This window comes from Euphorbia lathyris, chromosome 2 (genome assembly GCF_963576675.1).
Source record: "Euphorbia lathyris chromosome 2, ddEupLath1.1, whole genome shotgun sequence".
In the NCBI taxonomy this organism is placed as follows: Eukaryota; Viridiplantae; Streptophyta; class Magnoliopsida; order Malpighiales; family Euphorbiaceae; genus Euphorbia; species Euphorbia lathyris.
This window is the reverse complement of record NC_088911.1, coordinates 26,926,907-26,939,299: the sequence shown is the minus strand read 5'-3', so window position 1 is coordinate 26,939,299 and position 12,393 is coordinate 26,926,907. Positions and strand designations below refer to the sequence as shown.

Below are 12,393 nucleotides of genomic sequence, written 5' to 3'. Positions count from 1 at the left end.
AAGAGCAGTTGCCAAAGGCGCACCAAGGCGCGCCTTGGTAGTCCATGCTTGTCTCCCGGGTTAGAATTTTGTATATAAGATCTTTACTTGCTAGGTCTCCAGAGTTGCAGTCCATTAAGGTAAATTGTTTAGAACTGGCCTCTTTAATTTAATTTTTCATTTAGTATATATACCAGCATTATTATCTTCACTCGGACTGCTATATTGTAGGTTTCACCTGTTGAGTCTTTCTTAGAAAAGGCTAATACTGGGCGAAGTAGAAGTTCCAGTCGTAGTAATAGCCTTGGAAGATCTTCTGTGCGTTATGCAGATGAACATGTCCTAGGCTTTAAAGTGAATATAAAGCCGGAAAAGAAGTCTAAGTTGTCATCAGTGGTTCTGAGAATGCGGGGAATTGATCAGGTAATTTCTTTCATTTTATGTCGTTTGCTATTTTGTATTTTTTCCATCAACTCTCTAGATAGCTTCTTCCATTGGTTTAAAAGTATATGAAGTAGGTTGCGAGGGCAGAATGCAAGCCTGAGCAAACTCGATTTTGAATACAAACTCTCAGAATATAATTCTCGTACTGCAGGATATATGGAGACAACAGGTTACTGGTGGTAAACTGAAGGAAATACAAGAGGACGCTAAATTTTTTGTATAGGAAATAAAGCTCTTGCTGCTCTCTTTGTTCATACACCAGGTGGTGAGCTACAGCGGCAAATAAGGACCTAGCTTGCAGAAAATTTTGAGTTCCTTTCTGTTACAGGAGACGATTTATCAGGGGGGAACACTGGGCAATTAGAACTCCTTTCAACTGCAATTATGGATGGGTGGATGGCTGGACTTGGTGCTGCACAGCCTCCTAACACAGACGCTCTTGGGCAACTTCTGTCTGAGTATGCAAAGCGGGTCTTTAATTCGCAATTGCAACACTTGAAGGTACACCTCATCGTTGTTTGTGGCCCATTGTTGTGTCACTGTGAGTGGATGGATGTCTTATTGTGTGCTTAATGTGGCCTATACATGTGTGGGGAGTGAACCTGTTAATTAGGCCTTGGCAAACATGCTTGCATTATAGCAGTTCTGTCCCTTTTCTGATATTCCTTATTATCTTTTTTAGAGTCTTCAAAATCTTCCAATGTGCAATTATGGTCATTGTTTTGCATAGCCAACCAAATAACTTGTTATCTTTACTGATGCACTTTATTCTGAGAATTGTGGCTTTTCTTTATCAGGACATTGCTGGCACTATAGCAACTGAAGTGGCAGAAGATGCTGCACAAGTGGGAAAACTGCGATCCGCATTGGAGTCTGTTGATGACAAAAGAAGAAGGGTAAAAATCTTTACCTCACCTGCATAATTGTCTCTGACCATAAACATCATAAACTTACCTGTTTGAACCTATAAATTATTAGTTCTTACTAGACTACTCTGTTATCAAATTTGTAATACATGCACCTTAAGATAATATACTTGTAATTTTCTGTTGATTTGTTTCTGTTGCTGTTTTCTTTTTTCTTTTTAAAGTGAGATTGAATTGTTTGTTTCTAGATGGAGACTACTGTTGGAGAATTGGGTTTAAAATCTCTCGAATTTCTCTTTCTAAACTACAGTTACAGTTCAGATCCTGTATTAGTTTTTTTTATTGTCAAATTACGAAATTTATCTCAATTGTCTTGTATTTTTTTTAGTAGGTGGAACTTAACTGTCATTGAGGTGACAATAAATTTTTGTAGGGGTTCAGTAGGCATTCTATTGTAAATTAGTATATGGTGTGTAGGAAGACAATCTGCTGTCTCCATTTTACTGTCCCCTTATCTGCCTCCCACTCAATTCCTGATACTTGACATAATTATTCCTACTTTAAGCCTGAGGTGAGCCTCGAGCAAGGCTCAAGGTCTTGCGCCTTAAACCTTGAAAATGAGGCACTGTTCAAAAGGCTCTTGCCTTGTGACCCGTGACCCAACTATCTAATGTAATTATGTTTTTTTTTTATCATGATGAAATCTTTAGTGAGGGGTTTTTTAATCATTGTAAATAATTTAATGAGAAGATTTTTAATTATTATAAATAATTTAATGAGAATATTTCTAATTATTATAAACAATTCAATGAGAATATTTCTAATTATTATAAACAATTTAATAAGAAGATTTTTTATCATTTTAAAAATTCCAATGAGGATAATTAATCTCATTATACATGCTTGTAATGAGAATGTATTTTATTCTCATAATTACTTTTAGTAGGGGACCCCTATAATGAAGGGAGCCATGAAAGTAATAATTCTCATTAAAAACTCTTTTATGAGAATTTTTGGATTTTTTATGATAATTTTTCTTCTCATTAAAGGCCTCTTTTTTTGTAGTGGAGTGAGGATGACACACACCAATTGGCGTGAATCCAGTCTCTCCCTAGCAAGATTTGATAGCTTGCTGTTGAATCAACAACGAAGAATGCTGCCATAGATGTGTTGCTTCCTACAGTAATATCTACTGGCAGAACTCCTAAAGTTTTGGTGGTTTCCCCTGTGAAAGCTGACACTATAACCTCTGTGGCAATTAGATCTTCTATTGACTTCCCCAAGGTCTTCATCATCCTAAATGGCATGATATTCACTGCAGAGCCATTATCGATCAGCACTTTTGATACTGGCTTGCCATTTAGATGTGCCTTGATGTAAAGAGGCCTGATATGTTTGGTCATGCTATCTGCAGGTTTCTCAAAAACCACCCTTTTTGGTTCTCCTGGGCCACTCGATTGAATTGTGACCCCACTGGTGAATGAATCTCTCTTCTCAGGAATAGGTGAACTATTCTCCTCTTCAGTATGATGATCCTTTGAATTTCCTAGGAAATCAGCTGGCAATGTCACTGAAGCTGTTGCACACCTATCATGTCACCTATTCGCACATTTTGAATGATTTCCTCTGGCTCCTCCTCTGGAACTATTGACTCTGGATCACCAGCTTGCACTTCTTCTTTTTCCACCGGTTCCCTTACTTCATCTTTCTCATCATGGTGTCTTTCAACAGCTGCCCTCTTACGTTGCATCCTTCTCTTCTGTGTTCTTGTAAGAGGTTGGGGGAACTTTTTATGGCGCACCACGTGCCACTTACCAGAAGTTTCTACTTGAGGCACCACAAAACGAGGTCTCCTCTGATTGGCAGTTGGGGAATACTTCTCTCGGTGAAATTCACTTTTTAGAGGTTTTTGATTCCTCTCAGTTTGAACCCTTCTTTCATAGTGATTCCCTCCGATGCTCTTCACTTCTACTCGAATTTTTGACTTCTGCCCCCCTTGCTCCTTGATGTTAGTCTGAAGTTCATCAGGACCTCTGAGATACTCCTTAGGGATCCAAGTATGGTAACTTCTGCCTTTCTCCTTCTTGGACTCTTTAAGTCTCAAACGAAGGTCTTCTTTCTTCCTATTAAGGACATCTCGCATATCTACTGCCACCATGTTCATAGTCACCACCGGTGGAAAAGGATCTTCATCAACCAACATTGCTTCTTTCTTCTCTGGGAACTTAAGAATTCCCTTGTTCATTCTTTCCTGAACTGCATTCTTGAAGCCCCAACAATTGTTGGTTGCATGATTCCAGGAATCATGATACTTGCAATATGTCTTCCCTTTGATTTCCTCTTTTGTTGGCAATTTATGACCTGCAGGCAAAGTAATAAACTTCTCCTTTAAGAGAAAGTCAAACAGAGCATCACTCTTGGACACATCAAAGCTGAATTGCGGAGGTTTATCATTGAAAGATTTCTTTGCTGCATCATGTCCTCCGGTGGAGTGGAGTAAAGGGCAAACATGAGTCCCTGTACTTTTAAGATCTGCCACTGCAACCTCATGGTATATTTCTTGGCAATAAGTTCCCATGGCACTCTTCTTTCTGTGACTCTCTTCCCTCAACAGATCTTCGTACTCTGTCACCTTGGCAGCTAACTCATAAAAGTCTCTGAACTCCATCCCTTGGAACTTCTTCCTCAGCTCAATGTCAAGTCCCCTTTGGGCCATCTTTATGTACTCCACCTCTGGGAGATAGACATTGCATCTGTTCCTCATCTTTTTGAAATGAGCAATGAACTGGTCTGCTCTTTCACCTCCCTTCTGAGTAAGCCTAGAAAGTTCTGCAACACACACTTCTGGCTCTGCTCTGAAGAATTGAGTGTGAAATTGCCTCTCCATATCTTGCCAACCATGGATGGAGTCTCTAGGGAGAGTAGCATACCAAGTGAAGGCTGGTCCCATCAGAGAATTTGGGAAGAGCCTAAACTTGATATGGTTGAAGTTAGGGTAGTTGGCAAGTTCTCCACACTGGATTGTGAACCTTGCTACGTGCTCCAAAGTTGACAAGCCATCTTCCCCAGAGAATAGGGAGAAGTCAGGTACTCTGTATCCCCTTGGGTAAGGATTCTCCATGTCAATCGCATGAGGGTAAGGCTTGTGGAACTCAGGGCGGCCAACTTGACGAAGGCCAGGCCCATACAGCTCTTGGACAACTTCTCTCACAGCCTCCATATTGAATGCTGGAACTTGTTGAGGTATGCCATTCTGATGGTGACCGTAAGGCATATGAAGAAATCCGGTGTTCCTTCCATTGCCTCTATAGTTGCCCCCCATGTCCCTAGTGATATGGTGGCCTCCTGCCTCCTCATGATACGAAGCTGTGTGGGAGGTAGGATTAGTGTTTCCAAAATATTGAGAAACAGGTGACTTACCACTATTTTCTCGGCCTGCTGAACTAGCGGCCTTCTGCAAGACAACATCGTCCCTCAAGGGTGGAATTTGATACTTCTCAGCGCCGGACAACCCACGTCCCCCATTGGAATCTGGGGAACCTTGAGGACCATGGTTTTCTCCATTCTTGATTACCCCTAGTTCTGACAGCTTCTGGAGTATTTTATCCATCTTCAGATCTATGTCACTCCGCAGAGCTTCCATATTCTTCTCGATGGAACTGAAACGCCTCTCTAAGAATGGTGAATTTTGGATCTCTGTAGAGATCCATGATTCTCCTCTGCCAATTTTTGTTTGGCTCTTTCGTGGGAAATTACGGGCGTGCTAGATAATTATAGTATTATCAAACTATGGAATGAAATTGAGTGCGCTTTCTAACTTCTAAATATCAAACGACTGTAAGAATTAAAGAGACCGAAAATTCCTAAAGATTCGATTATCAAAACGATACCGACCTTACAAAAAATGATTGAACAACAAATAAAAATAAAATTGTACTGGAAGCTTGAATGAACTTTACACTTGAAAATTAAATCTAAGGAAACAATCGAGAATTGTAAAAATGCTGAAATCTAGAGATGATTTGCTAGAGTTTTGGGTAGTTGTGTTGAGTTGTTGAGTTGGGTGATTGGTTTGTTGTTCCTTCCTTTAATAGATGTTGGAGGTAACTTCCTGCTTGCTTCCACTTATCCACGTTCTCCACCATATTGAGTAACCTCCACTTTGACTTCCACGATGGATTGATATGTATACTTTCTGATTTTTTCTGCTTTTCAATTGGCTCATAAAAAACACGTTAAAATATTAACTGGCTCTTGATTCCCCTAAGTTTACTTCAAGTTTCCCCTGATGTCCAATATAGGAAGTTGGTTTCCCACGAGGTACACTATGGTTTCCCCCAAGGTACACCATGGTTTCCCACGAGGTACACTATGATTTTCCCTAAGGTACACCATGGTTTCCCCTAAGATACACTACATAGGAAGTTGGTTTCCCCTGAGGTACACTGTATAGGAAGTTGGTACACTATTTTAGATGTTTTCCCTGAGGGAAACTGAGGTTCACTCTAGGAAATCCTAAGTGAATGGAAAATATGAAAAGTTTCCCGAAATGAAAAGTTTCCTAAACAGACCTTTAAGAAAAAGTTTCCTAAAATGTTCTTCTAAGAAAAAGTTTCCTAAAAAAGAAAAGTTTATCCCATGAAAAGAGTAAACCAGGGCATGCAATAAAAAAACTTTATTTTTGGTGCAAACAATTGCCCCCCTCAAGCATGAATTTGAGGAACGTAAATTTCATGCTTGATTCTTCAAAAGCCGTGGTGTCAGCTTTTAAACTGTTGCATAATAGCTCTTTAGGTGACACAAAAGGTATAGGCCGTGGAGTCGGCTTTTGTGTCACTTTTATGCTAGTATCTCATTTCTTAGGAATGCTCACCAGCCTCAACTTCACCTCCTGCTTCTCTCTAGATTTGGCATCTCATCGTTGCTTCATTTTTTTTCTTGGCTTATGAAACTCAAAGTGTCCAACTTGACGGAGGACATAAGGATATAGTTTCAGGACAACTTCTCGGACGACCTCCATCGTAACTGAGGAAATCTGTTGAGGGGTGTCAATCTGCTGGTGAGTATAAGGCACATGAATCCAGTATTTCTTCCATTTCCTCTATAGTTATCCCTCGTCTCTCCAGTGATATCGTGGCCTCTTGCCTCCTCATGATATGAAGCTGTGTGGGAGGTAGGATTAGTGTTTCCAAAATATTGAGGAGTAGGTGACTTACTAGAATTTTCTTGGCCTATTGAATTAATAGCCTTCTGCAAGATGACCTCCTCCTTCAATAGCGGAATGTGACACTTCTCATCGTCGAACATACCACATCCTTTATTGGACTCCAATGAGCCATGAGGAGCATGGTTTCCTCCACTCTTGATTACCCCTGGCAAGGACAACTTCTGGAGTATCTTATCCATCTTCCGATTCATATCGCTCTTTAGAGCCTCCAGATTCATTTCAATGGAATTGAAATGTCTCTGCAAGAACTGTGAATTTTGGATCTCTATAGAGATCCATGATTGTCTTCTGGGGTTAACGTTATTTTCCCCTTCAATTTGTCCCACCATATGTGGAACATTGCCTGTTGACATGATCTCTTCTTCTTTAGAGTTGGCTGCTACATGATCTTTGTTGTTCTTATCATTTTTCTTTGGAGGTATTGTGATTGGGTCCCACTGGGCGTGCCAATTTTTGTTTGGCTCTTTTGTGGGAAATTACGGGCGTGCCAGATAATTATAGTATTATCAAACTATGAAGTGAAATTGAGTGCGCCTAAATAACTTCTAATTATCAAACGATTGAATGGAATAAAGAGACCGTAAAATTCCAAAGATTCGATTATCAAAACGATACCAACCTTACAGAAATGGTTGAACAACAAATAAAATAAAAATTGTACGGGGAAATAAATGGACTTTGGATCTGGAAACTGAAACTAAAGAAACAATTGAGAATTGTAAAAGTGCTGAAGTCTAGAGATAAATTGCTAGAGTTTTTGCTTGGGTTTGTTGAGTTGGTTGATTGGGCTTTTTCTCATCGTGATTTCTTCCTTTAATAGACGTTGAGGTAACTTCCTCCTTGCTTCCACAAGTCACGTTCTCCACATTCAATCCACGTCTTGATAACTGCTCCACTTTGACTTTCACGATGGATTCCTTACGACGCCTTCTATCTTTCCTGCATTCTAATTGGCTCACAAAATACACGTTAAAATATTAATTGGCCTTCTGATGTCCACTTTGATTTACCTTAAGTTTACTCTGGAGTTTACCTTAGGAAATTGGTTTACCCCGATGTTCACTCTTGAAAAAATCTACTTAGACATAAGTTAGGCCAATTAATAAATTAAAAATAATTAAAAGCCAAAAATTTATTTACGGTGTAAACAGAAAGTAATGCCAAAGTTAACGAGCAATGGTGTAATTTTTTTTTAGTTTCAATATGCAAATTAAGTGTGATTTCTAGAACTACTTCATGTTGTAAGCATTCATTTTGTTATATTTTTTAGGAATTCAATTAAATTTATAATGAAATTCAAGAAATAAAGAATGAAAACTTATGAAATGAAAAGAAGCTCATGCACCATTAATTGTTATACAGTGGGGGTTTTCTGGGAGAAAATCCAGCAAAAGTTAAAAAAAATTAAAATGTTAAATTAAAAGATAAAAAGGAGAGAAGCAGAAGAATTAAGAAAACTATTAAATTCTCATCAACATTAGTTAAATTTATGAAATTTCTACCTAATAAAATGAACTAACCAATCAAATGCGGGTAATGTAGAGTACCTTTTAACTTTAAATTCATTCCTGCAATTCTCATGCCTACCATCATCGGATGCACCAAATATTGAAACTTTCAGCACCGCATTGTTTTTCAGCAGGTCAAGGACACCAACATCTCCTTTTTACAGATTATTGTCCCAAAAAAATTTTCTCCATCCTTGTCCACACAATAGGGTTGCCCTTCCCTCTGGCAAGCCATAAGTAAATTCCAAACTCTACTGCAAGACTCTGCTTTTCGGGACAGAGGAGTTGATTATTGTACGAAAAATTAGAAATCAACACCTCTCTTTAAAACACAGAAATTACATGATTAGCTCGTTCAGAATTCTACAATTGTTCTTGATTGGACAACTGGCAAAACCAGATATCTCACATGTAAATATGTATCAACAATTCATACAGATAAACATATTGACCACACATGCAATGGCTCGATTATTTTGCATAAAAATTCACATTGAGGCATTCTTTAGCTTATTTATCCCTACATATAATATATAATGCATAATTTTGTCACCAAAGCTGCAACTTTTAGCTCAGTTGGTACACATTTTAGCAGTGTACTAAATATATAGGGTAACAGAAACAAGACATGTCTATGAAATAAAACATGCCAAGTGAAACATCAATGGAAAGGTATCATAATTATATCAATTATTCACTAATGATAATAAATTGGAATTTGGTTCTCACGGATAACAATGATAGATGATTTTTTACTTCGGGGTGGAAAATTGGCATCTAAATGCTCCTGGTTACATAAATTAGATTAGTGGTTGGGATTCATCAAATAATTACTTTACAGAAAACAAGGCGCTCAAGGCAAGAGCCTTTTGTACAACGCCTCTGCGTTCAAGGCTCAAGACCTTGAGCCTTGAGTGAGGCACGCCTTTAACAACTATGGGATTCTCTATCAACAATTTTTATAACCGATGACTATGTTTCAACCCCTTTTCACCCCTTCAAACTTCATTTTCCCCAAAATAAGAAGGCATTTATAATGTGAAGTATGAGCAGGTTGTGAAGGAATTATTCATTGATACCCCTTAAATTCACGCAGAAGAAGCATTGCAACTTTAAAGGTTGATTTGACATATGCGCTTCATAAATTTATTGAACTAAAGATCACATCAGATTTGACTGTCCTCATAGTAGACTGCATGATTCAAGGCTAGAGCCATGCACCACCAATATAGCACAGTGACAAAACAACTGATTTCCCCTGCATACACAGGGTAACGAACATTACTCTGACATGCATAAAAGATGTTTCTTATCCATTTATCACCCATAAGAGATTCTACAAATGATTTTTTCCCATTATCTGCTTCTAGTTGGACAAGACAATTTCAACTAACGTTATTACATCCACCACCTCTTACAGGGTACATACAGAGACAATTAGAGGTACCAAAGAACACTATTTTCACACTAAAGAAGTACAGAGGGGTTCATAAGTATACAAAACCTTCAAGATCCTTCCTTAACCAGGAATGTTCAACAATAGCACATTTCTTACAGATTAACAACCAATCCATGAAATGCATTACCATGCAATGAGAAACATGCGTTATAAATTCAGTCCACGTGGTAGAGATCAATACTGTTGTCAACAGAATGTATATAATCACAAACTTGCCTTTGACCTATATTTATATCATGTATGAAACGCAAATGATACAGTAAGAAGACAATTTAGGACATACTTGAAAAGGGATTCTGATCCGAAGTATTTATGCTGCCATTGGCTATGGAAAACCCATCATTAATCACTCCAGAACCAACAATCCAGTCATTAAAGAAGCTACAATCAGCAGACATGAGGTATCTAGCAGCTGCTTCTCTTGGTTGAACAATAGCAATGCAATCAAAGCTCAAAATTCCACAAGTTGCACATGAAAACAGTCTCTGATCGGATAGCTTCTCACCATGCACATTACCCTCATTGTCAGTGCTAGAGTCCATACTTTGTGTGGGGTCAATTCCATTCGACAAGGAAAACCTGCTTCTTTCACATAGAGAAACAAACTTTTCTTTCATTGAAAAGAGGCCTTTTACTTGACTCATTTCCTGGTTCCTATCTGCCAAGGTTTCATAAGGAACTGAACTTTCTGAAGACTTCATGATTCCCTTGTTCCTGCATAACCCTGAAGAGGAGCTGACTCTTAACTGTGATCCAACTCGCAGATTTGAACAAACAGAAATGTCTGAAGAACTTCGAGGAAGAAGTACAACTGAAGATCCCTTTCCAAGTTTGTGAAGCAGGTCATTATTGTGAACTACATTTTCAACAAATAATTGTTTAACCAGGGTATCTCCTTCGCCTTTTTACAGGTATTCTGCAAAAAGAAGATGAGAAATATGAGTCATGCTACAATTACAACAGGTAATTCTATGCAGAACCATCAGAATAACCATTAAAGCATAAAACGAAATTTAGGGATTTGGACTTTAGATACAACTGAAGAATCCCAAATCGTTTTCGGATGCGTAATCCTTTTATTCTGAGTAATTTTTTTCTAATATTTTTTCTATTACCCTGAAAACCTGCTTAAATCAAACCACATGAGAAACTGCAACAGAAATGCATGGTCATAACATTGAAAATTGGAGGTTCACAGAACAAGAAGTTATACATGACAAAAAGTCATTTAATGAGATTAAAAGTATCATAAACATTAGACTTAAAATTATAATGTTTTCTGCCTGAATACTAAATCGGCTCACTCGGTTCAGTTTGTAACTTATCCCTCCAATTAATTAAGATAATTACCGAATTTTTATGGATTCCAAACTATGGCCATGTGATGACTTACAAAAGTTCTTCCAAGGTTCCATAACCACCTGTAATCATATGAACTACTTTTTTGAGTTTGATTCTTACATTTATTTCACTTCTGTTGTTTTATGTCAAATGAATTACTATTATGTAATAAAATGAAAAGCTAATTTTAATTAAATTGATCAAATACCTGGTAATGATATAATTAAAAGCATCAGCTTGGCGAGCCATTTCAGCTTTGCTGTTCATGCCTGATACAACTCTTGCTTCCTACAGGCTCTCCTGTAATCTGGTATGAAACTCCACATAAATCACCACAATTAATTAACAAATGAGTTTAACTCTTGATAATTAGTGAATTAATTACCTCTATGGGCATAGATGTCTCTAGTATCACTATGCAAAATGAAACAAAAACAACCCAAGCATAATCAAAATGAAAACTGAAGAATGAAAAAGGTAGAGACAGAGACATAAAGATGTTTTTTCAACTGCATAAGCAAGATGTTAACAGGAATTGTCTTGCACACAATACATAAGCCTTTTAATCTCCTTAACCCTAAATCATATAAAAGGGAACTTAAACTGATAAAATCATTTCAATAATCAAATGCATACCTCTAATTGAGGAGATAATGCGTGCCAGAGGCGTTGAATGAAGCAGACCCATTGAACGATAGAGAACGGAGAAGATGTGTTGGTAGGACGGGTCAGATTGAATGGCGACAGTCATAGCAGATGAAAATGAAGGTGGTTGGAGACGCGATCCTGTAATCTAACGGGAAGAGCATATGCAGATAATGACCGCGTTGATGGAGTAGATGATTGAATGCATCGTCTGGAATTTCTACCTACTGCAAAGAGAGAAAGCCAGAGAGGGACGAGAGGGTTACAGAGTTAGGTCGTGGAATTCTTTGAGCACTAAAAATGTAAAAATTGCCTAAATTAGTTCGAGCCCTAAAAAAATCCCGCTAATTTTTTTAGGTTTTTGTGGAGATTTTACTCAATCGCCACTAATATTTATATATTTTAATGGGGAACCCAAAAATCCCCACAATATATATCATATTCTGTGGGGAAAAATATAACTTCCCCACAGTTTAGAATTAACTGTGGGGCGATATTATAAATTCACCACAAATGTTTATCTTTTGTGGCGAAATTTTTGATTCTCCACAAATGTATTATAATTAGTGGGGAATTTATTTTCCCCACTGATATTTCCCCATAAAAAGTTCAGTTTCTTGTAGTGGGTTAAAGGTTCAACTATGGTTGAACCGTAATTGAATCCATAATTGAATCGTTTTGATTATTTATTTCAACATTAGTTGATTTTTTTTATATATTAGATACAATAACAAAATTATCCAAAAATCAATATTATTAATTTATACTTATAAAATAATTTAATAAATTAAAATTAATACAAGATATATATATTTTAAATGTACATGATTTTTTTTAAAACATTAAATGTACATGATTAATTTTTATCTGACATATGTTTCATTTTTAGCTATTAAATTTCATTTTAATATAATATGATCCATA

At 37.4% G+C, this 12,393-nt stretch overlaps 1 protein-coding gene and 1 long non-coding RNA gene across 3 annotated transcripts; one reads left to right on the top strand and one right to left on the bottom strand.

The window, feature by feature from the left end:
* Window positions 1–345: 345 nt before the first annotated feature.
* LOC136220762 (uncharacterized) lies at window positions 346–1,309 on the top strand. The gene is made up of 3 exons (XR_010684709.1): window positions 346–402; window positions 575–924; window positions 1,221–1,309. It is a non-coding gene; the product is annotated as an uncharacterized lncRNA (long non-coding RNA).
* A 5,783-nt stretch (window positions 1,310–7,092) lies between these two features.
* LOC136217514 (lysine-specific demethylase REF6-like) lies at window positions 7,093–11,834 on the bottom strand. Of its 2 annotated transcripts, XR_010683493.1 has the most exons (5): window positions 11,461–11,834; window positions 11,033–11,131; window positions 9,767–10,399; window positions 9,104–9,282; window positions 7,093–8,288 (listed from the first exon to the last, which is right to left on the bottom strand). XR_010683493.1 is itself a non-coding variant. In XM_066004106.1 (4 exons), the coding sequence occupies exons 3-4, from the start codon at window positions 10,182–10,184 to the stop codon at window positions 9,191–9,193; spliced, it is 510 nt and encodes a 169-aa protein (XP_065860178.1). In that variant the 5' UTR covers window positions 10,185–10,399; window positions 11,033–11,131; window positions 11,461–11,834; the 3' UTR covers window positions 7,093–9,190. The 2 variants fall into 2 exon arrangements, 1 of the variants encoding a protein (XP_065860178.1); XM_066004106.1 differs by having other exon boundaries at window positions 7,093–9,282.
* Window positions 11,835–12,393: the final 559 nt, after the last annotated feature.

Coding starts and splice junctions, on each gene's coding strand:
- LOC136217514 (XM_066004106.1), bottom strand. CDS start 10,184: ATGAAGTCTTCAGAAAGTTCAGTTCCTTATGAAACCTTGGCAGATAGG. Junction 9,283..9,766: donor GGATCAGAATCCCTTTTCAA/GTATGTCCTAAA, acceptor CTGTGTATGCAG/GGGAAATCAGTTGTTTTGTC.